Source organism: Pelophylax lessonae (assembly GCF_965119305.1).
Source record: "Pelophylax lessonae genome assembly, chromosome: 3".
Taxonomy (NCBI): Eukaryota; Metazoa; Chordata; class Amphibia; order Anura; family Ranidae; genus Pelophylax; species Pelophylax lessonae.
The window spans coordinates 333,566,924-333,586,401 of record NC_138770.1 but is presented as its reverse complement, the minus strand read 5'-3'; the positions used below and the strand labels follow the sequence as shown (position 1 = coordinate 333,586,401).

At 39.8% G+C, this 19,478-nt stretch overlaps 1 protein-coding gene across 1 annotated transcript in view; it reads left to right on the top strand.

The window, feature by feature from the left end:
* COL21A1 (collagen type XXI alpha 1 chain) overlaps positions 1-19,478 on the top strand; it is a 342,213-nt gene that overhangs the window by 276,152 nt on the left and 46,583 nt on the right. Inside the window, exons 13-16 of the mRNA XM_082251479.1 lie at positions 6,599-6,652; positions 11,596-11,649; positions 11,793-11,846; positions 12,225-12,278. Of these exons, the coding sequence (XP_082107605.1) occupies positions 6,599-6,652; positions 11,596-11,649; positions 11,793-11,846; positions 12,225-12,278 (216 nt within the window). The remainder of the gene's footprint in view (positions 1-6,598; positions 6,653-11,595; positions 11,650-11,792; positions 11,847-12,224; positions 12,279-19,478) is intronic.

The following is a 19,478-nucleotide window of genomic DNA, read 5'->3' as shown; positions in this document are numbered from 1 at the left end:
TGAGGATCTCTGAATGATCCAATGTTGACCTAAATGACTAATGATGATAAATAGAATCCACCTGTGTGTAATCAAGTCTCCGTATAAATGCACCTGCACTGTGATAGTCTCAGAGGTCCGTTTAAAGCGCAGAGAGCATCATGAAGAACAAGGAACACACCAGGCAGGTCCAAGATACTGTTGTGGAGAAGTTTAAAGCTGGATTTGGATACAAACAGATTTCCCAAGCTTTAAACATCCCAAGGAGCACTGTGCAAGCGATAATATTGAAATGGAAGGAGTATCAGACCACTGCAAATCTACGAAGACCTGGCCGTCCCACTAAACTTTCAGCTCATACAAGAAGAAGACTGATCAGAGATGCAGCCAAGAGGCCCATGATCACTTTGTATAAACTGCAGAGATCTACAGCTGAGGTGGGAGACTCTGTCCATAGGACAACAATCAGTCGTATACTGCACAAATCTGGCCTTTATGGAAGAGTGGCAAGAAGAAAGCCATTTCTTAAAGATAGCCCTAAAAAGTGTTGTTTAAAGTTTGCCACAGGCCACCTAGGAGACACATCAAACATGTGGAAGAATGTGCTCTGGTCAGATGAAACCAAAATCAAACTTTTTGGCAACAATGCAAAACATTATGTTTGGCGTAAAAGCAACACAGCTCCTCTCTCTGAACACACCATGCCCACTGTCAAACATGGAGGTGGCAGCATCATGGTTTGGGCCTGCTTTTCTTCAGCAGGGACAGGGAAGATGGTTAAAATTGATGGGAAGATGGATGGAGCCAAATACAGGACCATTCTGAAAGAAAACCTGTTGGAGTCTGCAAAAGACCTGAGACTGGGATGGAGATTTTTCTTCCAACAAGACAATGATCCAAAACATAAAGAAAAATCTACAATGGAATGGTTCACAAATAAACATATCCAGGTGTTAGAATGGCCAAGTCAAAGTCCAGACCTGAATCCAATCAAGAATCTGTGGAAAGAACTGAAAACTTCTGTTCACAAACGCTCTCCATCCAACCTCACTGAGCTCGAGCTGTTTTGCAAGGAGGAATGGGCAAAAATTTCAGTCTCTCGATGTGCAAAATTGATAGAGACATACCCCAAGCGACTTACATCTGTAATCACAGCAAAAGGTGGCACTACAAAGTATTAACTTAAAAGGGCTGAATAATTTTGCACGCCCAATTTTTCAGTTTTTTATTTGTTAAAAAAGTTTGAAATATCCAATACATTTTGTTCCACTTCATGATTGTGTCCCACTTGTTGTTGATTCTTCACAAAAAATTACAGTTTTATATCTTTATGTTTGAAGCCTGAAATGTGGCAAAAGGTCAAAAAGTTCAAGGGTGCCGAATACTTTCGCAAGGCACTGTATATAAAGCTCCAACATGGTATAGACTGGTATCTACAGACAAAAGAACAACTGAATTTTGATTTTGATATATGTGCCTTTGGCAAATTCCATTGGCAAGCAGGCAACACATTTATTCCTTTTTCAGCTTTACAGCTTTGTTTGTCACCTGCTTGTTAATTTCACAATAGGTTGAATTACTAAAAGAAAGTGAATGTTAATTTACCTTAACAAGTAAACTAAAGCATTTCAATGCTTGTTTATGTCAATAGAAATTAAAAAAAAAAACATGTATATTTTACCTTAACTATGATTGGATGTTTAATGTTAATGTAGGCTCACTGTATCCAATAAGGTAACAATTAGTTCACTAAGTGAACTTATTTTACTCTTTTAGTAAAACAACCCCCAATGTCTATCAAGCAGGCAGATGACAAAGGAATCTCTACTGCTGAATCATTAAATTCCTATGTCAACTAACTGGCTGTGTTAAGTTTTTGACCTAAAAGACCATTTGAACAGTAGTACAAATCCTTTGTTAGATAATACAGTGTGCATGCATTGTGTATATTTCAGTGCTAGGTAAGCTGTTTAGCCTGATGTTGCAATTAAAATCATGATATAGTGCCGGTTCACACTATTGGGATGACAGACATCGCATATGATTTGGAGTTCCTAAAATCATATGCGATGTCTGTGCGGTGCGAATTCAGCCATACAGTGAACACGCACAGAACCCTTTTTTTTGGTCTGCAGCAGAATCGGATCGCATGGTGGTTCACACCAGTGCGATCCGATTCCTGTGCGAACTGTCAGATCGCACTGCGATCTGCAATCTGATCTGGGGGTGTCGTTAACTTTGAATTGACACCCCCAGCGTATCGCATATGGCAGTGTGAACTGCCTGTGCTGCGGATGCAATGCGGGAACACCCAGTATAATCGCAGTGTTCCCGCATCGCAATAGTATGAACCGGAACATAGACAAAAACAACTTGTTTAAGCCGGGTACACACAGGCCCAATATCGGTAGACATTTGCCGGTTCCAAAAAAAAAACAGCTGACATTCGGCCCTGTGTATGTTGGTGTGTCCGACAGAAGCCAGCTGCTTGGCTGGCTTCTGTCGGACAAGCATGCTGGAAAACCAGCAGCTGAGTGACTTCCAATCAGCACTCTCAGCTAATGGCAGAGAGCACTAATAAGAGTGTTCTGGCAGGGGGGCACCCCCAGTCAGAAAACAATAGCTCAGCAGGGGAGATCCCTGTACTTACTACGCAAAGGGAGTACAGCGGCTCCTACTGGAGCTGTCAGTTTTTTTCCTAAAAAAACCCATAGTGTGTACCAGGCTTTATGCACTGACATATCCTAGAACAGTGTTTCTCAACTCCGGTCCTCAGGGCACACTAACAGGCCAGGTTTGCAAGAAAACTGAAATACGTCACAGGTGATATCATTTGCTGCTCAGTGATTGCAGTATTCTAGTCTGCATCTTCCCAAGGTAATACCTAAAATCTGGCCTGTTAGTGTGCCCTGAGGACCGGAGTTGAGAAACACTGTCCTAGAAGATTAAAAACAACATGCATCTACTATGCAACAATATTTCATTTACTCAACTACTGTACAAAGCATATAGGTGAAGTACAAATTTTCTGTTTGTTCATAGGATGATTCTCATTGTTCATCCTTTAGCAGGCATGTTCTGTACACAGTAGATAGAAGACCAGAACCTTTAATAACCTTTTGCAGATGAAGATTATAATTCTGTCTGTCAGTAACTTATTGAACATTAGTTTTTGTAATCCTTTGTGTGACAAAAATAATAAAATTTCATATGGGTAAAGTGTTGATTGACTGCGCAATTGTCATTCAAAATGTGACAGTCCTGAAAGCTGAAAATTGGCCTGAGCAGGAAGGGGTAAAAATGCCCAGTAGGCAAGTGGTTAACGAGGGTGCTCTTAACTAGTATTAAGCATCTACATGGTGTGGATGGTCCAGCCACCAGCACCACAACAATCAGTAAAACTCTAGGACCAGAACGCCTTGTGTCATTTGGTGCCTTGGCCAACCCTTACCATGCAGCACATGATGCTGATGCACAGCAGGAGGAATGCAGGGCATTCAGGAGAAAACAGAGGTGTTCCTCTAGCCCAGCAGCAGCACCTCCCATCCTTTGCTGGAGCTGTAAGGTAGGTGACTGATGGCAAGAGGAACTCGTTTATTGCAGGACTGAGGGGGGTGGGGATTTAGTGGGACTTCTGATGAGAAGGATTCTGTGATGTGGGAACTCCTAATGTTATAAGGGGGGCCTCCAACATGATAGGGGTAACCTCTGATGTGATGTTGAGATCTGTGATGTGTAGGGGGGTCTCTGATATGTAGTTAATTATATTAAAGTGGTTGTGTGCATTGTCTCCGGCTCAAGTTACCCCTTGATGGTGGTAACATTTTCATTTTCTACAATTTAGACCTGCGATGCCTCAAGCCTTTGTGTAATACAAAGGGTGCCATGACTAAAAAAAGGTTTTAAACACTGACCTAAAGTGTAGGCATTAAATCTCATGATCGCTATTAAAGGCTATCTTTGCAAGAGATCATGTGGCTCCCATGCCAAGTTTTTGGTCTTGATATCAGCATTAGAAGCCCACAGCAGCCGTTTCTCCAGCAAAAGTAAGTATTTCATTCCTTTGGTGATCCAATAGTTAATCACCCCTGTTAGAATGTTGACATATCAAGACAGTTGACAGCTTTAATTTTACATTTGAGCATAGGTTTGCTTTAAACTTAATTTTATGAATAGAATTAGTAATAGCGCATATTTTTAGCATGTTCCTTTAAGCACCCAATTGTGGTTAAATGATGAGCTCCATTCATCTGTTTGTCAAATAAAGTTAACTGGTGAGAACTGTCTAGTATATGAAGAATGATTGCATTTAAAAAATTGATTTACAAATATTACAATGAATCAATGACTAAAACAGAATATGCATACTGTACATACAGCAAAGCATAAGTTTTAAAAAAGGAGGTTCTGTTTTCAGGCAAACAACCAATTTGCTTTAGAGTCCCATGGGATAGTAGAAGTGAACCCAAGACACAGTGGAAATGGTTCTCTTATTAAATCTGCTCCATTGCACCCGTGAGAGAAAACGTGTACATAGAACAAAAGAACAATGATAATTCCTATGGGAACTAAAGAGTCCATAAGCATAATCACAGCAATATACATAAATGTTATTGGAATTAAAACAGAAAACTTTTGTTAGTGTACAGGAAATTCACATTTCACACTGCACTAATTAACCACAGCAGGTTTGTTCATTTTTGCTTTTTTTTTTAAATATTTTAAAGCAGATTTTCCATGGAATTGAAAATTCTGTTTATATGACAGGCCGGTACCGGCTGTATTAAAAAGAGTGTATAAACAAAAAGAACATTTTCCAAAAAGATTTACCAGATGCTGTTTTTTTGCCATTGTTTATGCAACTTTTTCAGTACAGGTAATATGGAGATTTCATCTAAGTGGACCTTTCACTTTCATGCAGGGCAAAGTAGCAGAGTCTCTGCGAAGGACAACTCCAGACCACCATATACTCATCCTATGTGCCCTCCCCAGCATCTCCTTGCTTCTCTAACGTGGGTGCTAAAATTAGCTATGACATGTGGGTCATATGTCAGGTCTTGGGCCTAGTGATTAACTGCTAGACCTAGGCACCATAAACTGGGAGCAGGTCACATGCTCCCCCATACATAAAAGTGTTGTGTATTTCCACTGCCTGTAGTGGAGCAAGAAATGAGTTGGATGGCAGCTAAGGTGAGGATAAGGGGCTTGGAGGATGTCCTATGCAGAAGCCACTATCAGTTTTCCCTATATGGACAAGTTGAAAGTTTCTATTCAAGCCCCATGGTATAATTTGACACAAATATATATGAGGACCCTTGCCAGGATATATTGGGGTGCAATGTTTTTATGTTTTTTTTCTTAGACTAGGTTTACATTACTGTGTGTCAGGAATGCATGCAATTTCCTAACAAGCTCAGAAATGTGTGCAGCAGTGCCATTAAAGAGGAAGTAAACCCATTACTTAACAATTTGAAAAAACACTTATATTTCCGGCACGTGCCAGAAATGTAACACTCCCATTGGTAGTGCTCTCAACCAAACTATCAAACCATCCAATGGCTGGTATCATAACTGATCACATATGCAGCATCATGGCAGTTGAAGATCAAACAATGGCCAAGATGGCAGCTTCCTTGCTTGAAAACGATAGGAGGGTTTACTTCCACTGTAATTGCTCATGGCACCCTTGTGCATCTATTAATGCATGGCACTCGTGCTTTCATGTGGCATGTCTTTGGAAGAGGGTCAGGACTTCTGTTCCACGTTTATCGAACATAGGGCAGCCCATTAAAATAAACAGGCTGCCCTAAACAGAATGCATGGAAAATGTGCGGAATTGCACAATCCATTTTCCCTTACTTCGCAGAGATATCCTCTCCACTGCTGTGTCTCCTGCACAGGAAGTAGAGGGACATCTCCTAATTGGACATAGGCAGCAAGAATAGAATCGTGGCAGTGTTTTTAAAGCAGAACTTTACCCTCCACCTCCTGATTTTTACCTGGTGGTGAGTTCTGCTAACTTTTGATACCCACCCAGCGGATCCAGTGCTGTCCAGCTGAGAGCCTCTTTTCTTGTGGCAGCTCTTCGTCCTATGCCATTATATTTCCCTGTGACCTCATCACTAGGCAGCTGGTTGTTCCGGGTTCATCAGGCACTCCTCCTGATGATGCGTGGACAGGCCCATCCCCTCCTTCTTTCCTCAATGAAAGCCTATGCCTCCTGGGATTAGTGACATATATATCTTAGGAGGCACAGCGGGTATGTGCGCGTCATTCGCCAATAGCGAATGACATACATATGCAGACTTTATATTAAAAAAAATAGGTAAAGAAAAAGAAAACAGCCCTATTTCTGCAGAGGACAAGAGGAGGGGTGGAGAGACAGGATGGTCCGCTTTAAGTGTTCCCTATTTATCTATAAAAAATGTTTGCTGCCATGCAAGCACACCTTCCAGGCTCTAGTAAAACAACAAATTGTTCCTTTATTTCACATTTGACTTTCTCAGTATTCCATTTTTTTCCTTTTGACATCAATTTACAGTTAATTTTCATTTGATCTGTTTTATATGAATGCAAATAGTTCGAGTCAAGAATAATTATTTTGTGCTATGTGTTTTAGGGTGAACGAGGATTGCCCGGTTTTCCAGGACTACATGGGCAGCCAGGATCAAAGGTTAAAAAACACACTTTTAGATACATTTTATTTTGCTTTTTGTAACATACCATTAATGTAAGAATGAGATATCCATATATAAAAATGTCATCAATCAGTCTTAATTGGAGTTCAGCAAATTACTTAAAATGTTTCTATTACTATAGGGTCCAAGCTAAACTAAACCCATGCTGTCAATGGAGTTGCTGTATGCTTTTCTTTCCGGTGGCCCTTGTCTCCGACAGCTTCGGGTATCTTCAGGTGCATGAATATCTGCCTTCCCCCAAACACTATGGTTCCTCCCACTGGCTTGTATATCATGTAGTAAAATATAATCCAGATGGAGGAGACACAATATACAACAAAGGAGTATGTATACACACACCCAGAAGTCTTGCATCTTTGCAGTGGCCAGGGATCAGCAAAGTAGAGGAATCTAAAGTCATGGCTTGCCAGAAAGGTAAGTATAATGTATAAAGTATAATGTCGGTCTCTCTTTTTTTGCATTTAATTTGGAAACTGCAGTGACAGGATCCTTTTAAAGTGCAAGAGCATCCATAGACAATATAAGGTTATGTGTGATGGCTGGCCCCACCATAGACATAAAATAATTGCTCAGCTAAGTCTATTTGTGCCTATGCAAAGTGGAGGTGAAAGCAAATGAAAGATTTTGCAGGTTCATCATGAGGGAAACAAAGCAAATGAAGGAAATATATTTAAATTGTCTGAATTTTCCACCTGAGAATTGGTGGCAAATTCCATGAGAACATGAGAACTAATTTCATCTCCAGTATCTTAATGGGACAAAAAAACCCCAAATACTTTGACAGTGAAATAAACTACACTATATTACCAAAAGTATTGGGACGTCTGCCTTTACATGCACATGGACTTTATTGGCATCCCATTCTTAGTCCAAAGGGTTTAATATCAAGTTGGACCACCCTTTGCAGCTATAACAGCTTAAAATCCTCTGGGAAGGCTGTCCACAAGGTTTAGGAGTGTGTCTATGGGAATGTTTGAACATTCTCCCAGATGCGCATTTGTGAGGTCAGGCCCTGATGTTGGAGAGAAGGCCTGGCTCACAGTCTCCACTCTAACTCGTCCCAAAGGTGTTCTATCGGGTTAAGGTCTGGACTCTCTGCAGTCCAGTCATGTTCCCCCACCCCAAACTCACTCATCCATGTCTTTATGGACCTTTTTGGTGCACTGGTGGACAGGAAGGGGCCATCCCCAAACTGTTCCCACAACGTTTGGAGCATGAAATTGTCCAAAATGTTTTGGTATGCAGACGCCTTAAGAGTTCCCTTCACTGGAACTAAGGGGCCAAGCCAAATCCCTGAAAAACAACCCCACACCATAATCCCCCCTCCACCAAATGATTTGGACTAGTGCACAAAGGAAGGTCCATAAAGACATGGATGAGGGTGTTTGGGGTGGAGGAACTTGACTGGTCTGCACCCTATAGACTGGCAGGCATCCCAATACTTTTGGTAATATAGTGGCTTTCACACTTTAGATTATTATTTTTGTATTTTACTGTATCTGAATGGCTTACATCTGTGAAAAGTGAAAATGTTCCTTGTGTTGCCTAAAATCTGCAGAATATGCCAAAACATTATGGATCTGGGCAATAAGTTAGTTAATAAGTGTAAGTAAAAGGTTTTTGGACCCTTATATACAGTATATATATATATATATATATATTTTTTTTTTTTTTTACAGAGGCTTTTGTAACCAATGATGAATGATGTTATCCAGTTAAATATATAAGTATTATGCAATATAATATGTTGACAGCACATCCTATCATTTATAATGATGTTTAATTGTGTCATGAAGCAATAAGAAAGTTTAGTGGTACACAATGAAACATAATGTTACATAGCATCATTCTAAATGATAAGGTGTGCTGGCAACATAATATGCTACATATGGTGCCTTCTCTGAGTTACTTCAGCAGAGATTCATAAAGGATACAACCTTAGATGGTGTGCAATTTAATCATTACATGTGCACTCCACAGTACAAGTGTAAAAAGTACAGTAACCTAAAATAATGATCAGATTTCACTGAACAAAAAGATAATTTGGTAAACTGAATATAGATAGGTCTGTGAATGTTCCTACTTAACTAGGTCATGTTATAGCTAGTAATGGTTAGTCACATTCAACAAGACATGTTGTGTAATGTTAAAGATGTTTGGCAGCTTATAAAAGTCATTTCTTCAGTTTCAATGAGTGTCAAGAACATAGCACCAGTATTTTTATCTACATGAGAAACGCAGTCACTTTAAATCAGCTATTCTTAACCAGGGGTCTGTGGAATCCTAGGGTTCCTCCAGAGGTTGCTAGGGGTTCCTTGAGCTGCGTTGATTGACTTGCAATTTGATTATGTCTTCATAGTTCCAGGGCCTATGGCAATTGGCAGAGCAGGCAGCATGACACCAGAGATCTTTTTTGCTGTTTGTAAGAGTGGCATTCAGACCACCAGTGTTAGGAAGACATTTTTCCAACTGACCAGCATTGTAAAGGGGCATTTTCCCAGTGACCCCAAATTAATTGGTTTTAGCAGAGTTCCTTGAGATTCGGAAATATTTTAAGGTCTCAACTGGGGTAAAAAAAGAGTGGAAAGGTTATCCTGTTCTGCCAAGGTAAATGTTTAGTGTCCAAGAACTAGATGAGAGGTATGAACGTTTCTTAAACTGCCCTCTTCTAATTGCTTAATCTCATTTCTTAGTGTGAGAAAACTGTATCGGGCATTAATCCTTCAATTTATGTGACTGACAGTGTGGATTGTTGTTCAATTTCCATGGTAGGGGTGTTAAAATTGAAACATTTGTGGATGACAGATGGTGTTGAAGGCCTCCGCCCCTGCCTAGCAATGGGTATTCCAGTTTGATGTAGGTGGCCTCTTTTGTACCTCTTTCATACAAACCAGTTATTCTAGCTGTCCAAAATGTGCAACTCATTGCCCTGAAAAGAATGACAGATCATTAAAGAATAGTGATAATAGGATGACCAGATGAAATCCCATTGTGTGCTGATTAAAGAGACACCAGAGAAATCCACCACTTCCGTGCTGCACGCCCCTCAGCCCAGCAACTCACCCCAGCTATTTGCCTTCCATTCTCATGGAAAAGGCCATCTGCGCATAGATATCCCACTGTGCCAATCAGGACAAGGGTAACACTGACACTCTTTTGATTAGGCAATCCTCTCTTGCTCATATATGAAAGAGAACAAGTGTAATAACGTTTATACCCTTTATTAAAGTCAATTATTCTCTAATATTGCACGTACAGTTAACATATCTTGTAAAGCACATAGCAGCATATAGAAGGGGATTGGGGTGCTCACATGGGCTCTGGTGTTGTCCGCGATGATATCCTGTAAAGCCGAGAGACACCGGTGTTCACCACTGTTCACCACTGTTCACCCGATCAATCCACTGGTACGTCGTGTGGCCATTCCCATAACGTTTCGTCACTTTCTGACTTTATCAAAGGGGGATGGCCACACGGTCTGACAACCAGGTATATCACTATTTGAACAGCCAATCACGATTCAGCCCTATCTGAGCTCATGAATCAGTTCCAATCTATTTATTTGTCTTGTGCCATTAACCCTAAGTATAATATAAAGGTGACAATATTACTATAACTTACGGCTGACCATGAATAAGCTGTAATCCCTCTCCCAGGATAGTAACCACTACAAATCCATCATCCATCGGGCTTACTGCACTCGTTTTTAAATAGATTCAAAATCACACCAGATATCCATGTGTGCAGTTAACCCCCTACTTTCCATATCCAAGTGAAAGATCAGGATATAATGGTCAGACAGCATCAAGGAATCCATGTGTGGAGGAGTGGATAATTTGTGTTAGGAGAGTTGATTTATTTTTTTTTTTGGGGGGGGGGGTAGAGGGGCAAATATTTATGCTGAGAGGGGGTATTTCAGCAGGGCGCAGATTTTTTTTGGGAGGAGGGGGAATTTATGCTTAGAGGGTAAGCATGCAGATTAGTGCCCACACATAATGCTCGAACATCTTGGGGGGCAGGGCACAGTTTTGCATGTTTGCGCTGGGCGCTAGGTGACCTTGTCCAGAGCAATGCCTCCACACCTCCCCTTACCTCCCTACATAAGACATTGAGTGTAGGAGAATACTATGGAATATCACTTGAGTTTAGGGAAAAAGAATGAAGGGAAGCGTCATCTAAGTGATGTAATAAAAGCAATCTTTAATATAGTAGCAGTAATTTCTGCACTTATTAAGGTAGATTAGTGCCTACACACGTGCTTCCCTTTTTTATCTTTTATTTTATTTGCCCTAAATACACTACAGAGCTGGCTTACTCAGGGGACAGCTGCAGCTGGTGCCTAGTCCTTTATGGACATTTATTTGGACTTTTAGCTATATAAGACTGTATTTCCTTTATGTTGCATTGACTTTAAACCCCTTTTATGTGCAATCATCACCCAAGTCATTATGGAATATCATTGGAATATCCCTGGAGTGACAGCTCTGAGTCTGTTGTCATCAAATCCAATATGACCTGCAGAGTTCGTCCTATGTTGTGCCAACTATTTGTTGAGGGGCTGTTTTGTCTCCCCAATGTACAGGTCATTGCATTCCTCACTCATTGTTTTTGTATGTACAGGTTTCTGTGTCAATTTATTGCTGGGCTTAAAAAAACACAGGGATTTGAAGTTTGTTAAAATTTTAGGTATCAACTGAAGAAGCAGCTTGGATAAGCAGTGAAATATCATCAATATTACAGAACAAGTCACGTTTCAATGTAACTAACTATTACCAGTTGAATATAGTTAACTGCATTTTATATGGTTTTATCTTCCTGAATAAAAAGCCCAGGTGATGTCCTAAATTGGTTACAAAAGCTTTTAGCATCAAGAAACTAGCTCATGTAGTACATGTTTGTTTTTTGCACATTATATTAGGGTGATCGTGGACAGAAAGGAGACAAGGGAATTGCAGGAGTAGATGGAAAAAAGGTAGGTATAAATATTTGAAATGTATTTGAATGTGAAATTAAATTCAATAGATATAGCAAAGCATGCAATTTCCTTGCTCCCACATATACTGTATACAGCAGGGAATCATCAAATTAAGAATAAATATCTATTTTGGATTTTAGGGGGGAAAAGGCGAGAAGGGAATTCTTGGAACACCTGGAAAGCCTGGAAGACCTGTAAGCATACTTCTATACTATTATAATATTGTTGTTTAGAGATGAGCAGTTCAATCCACCCCATTCAAGATTAGAATAGTGTTTCGAGCTTCTTCTTAAAGCACTAACCTATTCCCAAAGAGTATAGGCTGGTTTAAGCATGGAGAGGGACCTGCACGTTTGAAGCTCTCTAGATATGGAAATACCTGCTCATATATTTGATGTGCTATACTAGTATTTTTAGGGAGGGTAGCACTTTAAAAATGTACACAGTGAACAGAGGTGGATGTGATCTTGGCTTAAGGAATTGCTAGTAATGATGGTTAATTGCTGATAACTATTTCTGTCATAAAAAGTTGCAGCTATTTTTAGAATTCTGGTTTTAACTTTTTTTGACAGGGAGAACCGGGCATGCATGGCAAGGATGGTATACCTGGATATCCTGGAGAAAAGGTGAGAAAACTTAAAAAAAAAGTTTTAGGAAAATCTTAAACTTAAAGGGTTGGTTCACCTTTTATATAAAAAAAAAACACTATTCAGTCACACTACACCATAGCAACACCCTATACTGATCAAATCTTAAAACTATGCCTCTCCTCAAATCCTAAAATCATGCCTCTGGTAACATACTTGTGGGCCATATTCACGTTGGTAGCAAGATGGGACAGAGCCATGTAAATCAGTGGCAATTTTTCCAGCATGTTTCTTTTATCACCAATATGGCCCACAGATGTGTTATTAGGGGAGCATGGGTTAAAGATTTGATCAGCATATGGTGCTGTTATGGTTTAATCTGACCATACAACTAAAATGATGAAAAGTATAGGCACTCTGAGTAGATCTTATTTCTGCTAGCCTGTATACTTTTGGGTTTAAAATGCTGATATCTCTATTAACCACTTAAGCCCCGGAGGATTTGGCTGCTAAAAGGGGGTATGTTGCGATCTGGCACTGCGTGACTTTAACTGACAATTGTGCGGTCGTGCGATGCTCTACCTAAACGAATTTGACGTCCTTTTTTTCCCACAAATAGAGCTTTCTTTTGGTGGTATTTGATCCCCTGTGCGATTTTTTGATCATGCGCTATAAGAGCGTCAATTTTGCAAAAATAACAATATTTTTCAAATTTTTTTATATGAAATTCCCCAAAAAAAAAGTAAAAATCAAAATTTTTTAACATTTTCGGCCAATTTGTTTTATGCTACATATGTTTGGTAAAAAAAATCACAAAAAGCGTATTTTGATTGGTTTGCGCAAAAGTTATCGCGTTTACTAACAAAGGGAAAGATTTTTGTCATTTTTGTTGTTTTTTTTAAACGCGTAATGGCGGCGATCTGCGATTTTTTTGCGGTACTGCGACATTGGGGCAGACAGATCGGACCCTTGACTGACATTTTTGACACTTTTGGGGTTACCAGTGACAATTCTACAGTAATCAGTGCTATATATATGCACTGTTACTGTAAAATTACACTGGCAGTGAAGGGGTTAACTTTATTTGAGAGGGAGGGGCTGTGTGTGTCCCTAGGGGCATGATTCTAACTGTGATTGGCTGTGGCTTGAGCTGTAGGAACAATGATCAACGGTCCTACATAGTAGAACCGTATGATCATTGTTTCCACACAGGGGAGAATGACAGGCGGCTTTTTTGTAGTTTTGGATAGAGTAGGATTTTATTTCTGTCTATGCCCATCTTAGGGATATTCACCCTCTGTATGTGTCATGTTTAACATTATCACAGAAAGTGAAAGAAAATCCTACATTTTGTGTTGTCACCATACCAGGAATAGAGGAGAAATCTTCTAATTAGGACACTAGCTCTGGTGCCCCTGGTGACAACCAGGGATTCCATCACTTTGGAGGGGGTTTCCTCTCACTTGCTGTTTTGACTCTGGTACAGGAAGTGAAGGAAAATCTCTCCAGTTGAACACAGATGGTAAAAAATCTGGCAGGGTTTACAATGTGTATAACCCTCTTATACTACCTTAAAAATTAAAAATTACATTTTGTTTTCAGTTCTAATTCAAAGTCTATAGCCCTACCACATCAATATTGGATCTGAGTGATTGGGTTAAGGCAGCAAAAGGCATGCATATGTTATATGTTTTTGACTTTTAGTGTGGGGGTGGGGGGCTCCCAGAGGAAGGCTTTACAGACAGGGAAAGGGTGTACAAATTATATTTTTCAGGTTTAGAGCAATGTCTGCTATGAAGTAGAAATGCTAACCACTGTACTAGTGATTGGTATTCACTAGTTAGCAGTTGTATAAAATTGCTGCTTTGATGAGTTTACAGTAAAATGACATAGGTGAAATATAAGCTGTATTGATTTCAACCAACAACCCTAACAGCAAGGCTTTTGTACATTTTCCCCACATTTGCATAAGCTTTCTCTTACAATTTAGAACAGACTAGTAGGCTAACTAAAGTAGAAGAGTGCCTATTTCCTCGCCATGCTCTGATTCAGGCTACTTTAACTCAATTTCCCACAACTCTTCAGGTTCCTGGACACATCCTGAGAACATAACTTTCTCTGCTTCCCTCCCTTAGCTGCTCAGAGTGGCCAAACCTGATGAGGCAGATGTAGCTGGGCAAGTAATCAGCCGCCAGGTGAATGGCCCTCCACAGAACTGGCAGGCAGTAGCCTAATGCTGGCCATATTCTATTCAAAAAATTGTTCAAACTCATTTTCGAAAAAACAAACACTCTGCTGTGAGAGCAGACGATTGTGCCATCATGTAATGATCGATAAATCGTTCAATGGACATAAACGAACCAATTTTTTGTTTGTTTTTCACATTTACCTAGTGCAAACAGTTTGGATGAGAAACACATTAACCTTTCAATTCATCGTTCATTCGGCAGAAAATGTCTAAACTTGTCCTTTGTTTTTCCGGCTCAAAAACGTCACAACCCATTACCGATTTGTGCCCATTAACTTGCTGAAAAACAAACAAACTGTCCAAATGACCAGATTTCGGCCGATTTTTCATATAGTGTATGGCCAGCATATTAGCATGCAGGTTTTCCAAAAGATCTAGCTACGGTGAAAAGCCCCTTCTCAATTGCTACTAGAGTACTCCAGCTCCAGTGGGGTGGCCCTTTGTCTTTGAATCCCTCCAGCGACCCTGGACTTTACTGAGAGAGATGGTATTTATGAGCATAATCACAAGTAGCTTTTTGTGTTCTCACAATTTTTTTGGCTAGCTAATTTGGCTAATTTTCTTATCTAAGATCTCTGCTGTTATAGAGTTTTATAAAGACTATGCAATGCAGCCACATGTGTTATTCTGAATGAGTCACAGAGGCATTGCTGTGAAGAGTACATGTTTGTGCAGCTTGTATTATCTGTCTAATTCGCAGCCTGTTCCCGCATCACAAACGCACATCTGGCAGTTCACACTGCCATATGCGATACGCAGGGGGTGTCAATTAAATGTTAACGACACCCACAGTTTGATCGCATATCGCAGTGCGATCTGACAGTTCGCACAGGATCGGATCGCACAAGTGTGAACCACTGTGCGATCCGATCCTGATGCGGCTGAAAAAAAGGGTCATGTGCGACTTTTGTGCGGGTGCAGTGCGAATTTAGCCATACAAAGTGTATGGCTGAATTCGCACTGCACATCCGATCGCATGTAATGAAGGAGCAGTGCGCTCTGATATTGAATGCGATCGCCACACACGCTATAGTGTGAACCGGCACTTATACACACAACAGGGCTAGAAGCTTCAGTGTGGGAACAGTATAATAACAACTGGTATCACCGAAATATACAGCTCTGTAAGAACAATGAAAAAGCAACTAACAGGGAAAATGAGGCAAACCCATCTATAGCTCCTTATAATATTTATTATTTGCATCCTTGGCAGGATATAGATCAGGAGAAGTATACATTCTACAATGTAATAGTTAACCCCTTCCCCATGCGGCCTTGGCTTCAAGGGGTTGTACCGGGGTGATGCCTGCAGCTAGAGGACTCACCCAGGTACTGTTTTATAGAGCATACGGTCGGCTTTCTTGTAATAGCAACTGATGCGGCTGAGCAGGCAATCGGTTATTACAAGGAGTGGGAGGGGACATTCCCCCACGCGCGTGCCTTCCACAGCTCACCCACCAAGAGGCCTGAGTGACCAGCTGCCACATCCTCCAGCTGGCAGAAGACCTGAACAAAGCCAGTTTCAGTGCCAGATTTTTAAAAAATGACAGTATTCAAAACAGCCAAACTTGGCATTTGAATGCTTTTAAGTGCAAAGGAGGGATTTGGGGTCCCCAGATCCCTCCATGAAGAGGACCTGTCACTGCCTAATACTTTCACAAGGGATGTTTACATTTCTTGTGGCAGCAATAAAAGTGATAAAGAAAAAAAATGTAAAGGGATAATGTAAAAAAGTTAAAATTGAAAGCACCCTATCTCTCCGCGCTCCCGTGCAGAAGCAAACTTATACGTTAGTTGCACCCACATATACAAACAGGGTTTAAACCACACACGTGAGGTATCACCATGATCATTAGGACGAGATCAATAATTCTAGCACTGGACCTCCTCTGTAACTCTAAACAGGTAACCAATAAAAATGTTTAAAGCGTCGCCTATGGAGATTTTTAAGTATAGTAGAGTAGAGAATTTTAAAGCATGACATTTTAGGTATCTATTTACTCGGTGTAACATCATCTTTCAAATTATACAAAAAAATTGGGCTAACTTTACTATTGTGTTCTTTTTTTTAATTCATGAAAGTGTATCTTTAAAAAAAAAAATTGGATTTGAAAGACCACTGCACAATTACCGTGTGACAGAAAATATTGCAATGATACCATTTTATTCTTTAGGGTCTCTGCTAAAAAAATATATATATATACTATTATATATATATATATATATATATATATATATATATATATATATATATATATATATATATATATATATATATATATATATATATATATATAATGTCTGGGGGTGCTAAGTAATTTTCTAGCAAAAAATACGGATGTTAACTTGTAAGCAACAAATGTCAGAAAAAGGCTTAGGCATGAAGGCATTAAGAAAATGTATTGGCCCTCTAACTACAACACTTTTTCTCAGAAGAGACATTGACTAATAGAGAATGAGCTTTGGCATCAACTACGTGCATAGCCATACTTGTACAATGAGTATTGCAATAATAGAAAAGGCCTGTATCCTGCATATGCATGAAGAAGTTTATTGACAGTCAGCTCAGTCTATATTTTGCTTGCCATTAGGTAGTCCCACTAAGGAGACACTTCAAAATTAAATTAGGAGGAGCTACTGCAAATATAATTATGTTGATCAGATTTTTATAGATTTTTGAGGGCACCCCCTGTATTGGTATATGAGTTTTTCACTTTCCAAAAGCAAGTTGATTGAGGTTTTGCCTTTTGTGAAATGTAGGTGGTATGTGGACAGCCATTTTTGGGCAATCAATTTCCTGGGAAATAAATAATATATTCTAGTTTGGGATGGTCGAATTTGTTTGGCCAATATTTCCAAGAAACTTTTTTTGGGATCAACTGGCAGGAACCTAGAGAACAGTTTTGGACATCTCCACAACATTAATGTATGTGCAGAAGAGTTAATAAGAAATCATCTTTGTTTTTTCTACTCTAAATTGATGGAAGCACATAAAAACAAAGATGATTTCTTATTAATTGATATAGGCTTCTATACGCTGCATGTTGCTTTACCCTAGCCATCTACCTTACTGGATATTGACTATCTTGTTTATTATTGCAAAATATGGATTTTATTTAAAGTGGTTGTTAACCCATCTTGACAACTTCATATAATCCTCCTTGTTTCCTAATGTCAGGTGCTCCTGTCTCTGTGTTTTATAAAAAAAATGCCTTCTTTACTGGGTTTCAGAGCATCTCCTGGCTCTCCCCTCTTCCTGTCTGACAGCTGCAGAGGGCGGGGCCGAGATATCCCCACTGATGTTAGTTGGGACGAGAGGAGAAAGAGAGCAGGCCGGTCACGTGATCACCAGGAGATGCTCTGAAATCTGGTAAAGAAGGCATTTTTTTTTATAAAACAGAGACAGGAGCACGTGTCATTAGGAAGCAAGGAAGATTATATTGGACAATAAAAGTAATTTTTTGTAGCAGGAGGGGAGGGGAGGGGGTGGGCACTGACACAGAAGCAGACTGGCAGGAGGGGGGAGAAGATGGAGGAGAGTACAGAGGAGGACAGGAGAGCTGGGGATGACGGAGGCACATAAACTTACCATGGTGTTAGGGCTCAGCAGCCATGATAAACTGTGGTCAGTTTACAGAGGGGAGGGCATAGCCAGGAAGGATCAGCAAGGTTTTTTAGGTGATACGGGGGTCACATTGCACAGCACAAGCACTGCGCTGTGTAACATGCTTTAAAGGAACAAGATCTTTTATTTTATTTTTTTGGGGTTAAAAAATACTTTAAGCAAGTTACAAGACTGAATTAGCTTATTCTCCACTGAGCAATGAAACATGCTTGCCTTTATTAGCTATTTGTATTTAATCTTTTACTTCAGCAAAGTCATTTACATCACTATGCTATCTCTATGTTATTTTAGCTCTTCCATGATAAGAGTTTGCTGAGTCAAAAAGAATTATATTTTGTCGTTATGGCTATTTGTTGTAACATTAGTATTCTGCATCATGATAACATAAAACAATGTTATTGACAATTATTAATGGTAACTGTTTCCTACTCTTTTTTTTTTTTTACTTTTACAGTTCACTTAAAAATGTTGGCTAAATGTTCTGAATGCAGGTCACTAAAGACACGTGTTTCTGGTTTTGTATATTTATGTACTAAATTAGCAATAAATGCCTGAGATAAGCATAAAATTGGATTTATAGAAACAAGTCAGATTCTCTAGGCATTCCTTACCACATACAGTTATGCTGAGTGGAATGACGTGTTTGCCTCTCTCTCTGCCTTTTTTTTTTTTTTTAAAGCTTGGATCAGTTCCTTTGACTTTTGTTTGCTCTTTGATATTGCTTGGCAGGTCAATGACATGATGAGCATTGAAAATATTCATATCTCCCTTATTGCCTAGGGACATGTTTACAGTTAGTAAAAACTGTCTACAGAAAACTTAAGTGGATTAATGTATACATAAACCAGTTCAGTAAAATGTCCTATACACTTTATTGTAATTTCACAAGTCATTTTCAAGATTTGTAAAGCTGTGGCTTTTACTGAAATTAATACCTGTTATGACCATACTCTGTCCAACACTTAAACAGGCTTCCAGTGAAGAGTACAAGTGACCATTTAAACAGGGTCATTGTCTAATGTTATCACCATCAGAAAGCCCGCCCTTTGAATTGCCATACATTATTTCTGGAGTGTATGAGATATAGGGGGCGCGTGTGTCCAATCACAGCGGGAGCCAATCAGCGGGTCCTGCTGCCGATTGTTCAGAGGAATGACAGCTCAGCGGTCTGCCTATGTAAACAAGGCAGACTGCTGTTCTGTCTGGGAGTAAAAGAGAGATCTTGTGTTTCAGCTAAGCTGAAACACAGATCTCTCTTTTCCTCCAGTGCATCCACAACCCCCACAGTTAGAAAGCATTCCCTAGGAGCACAATTAACCCCTTGATCGCCCCTGGTGTTAACCCCATTCCCTGCCAGGGTCATTTA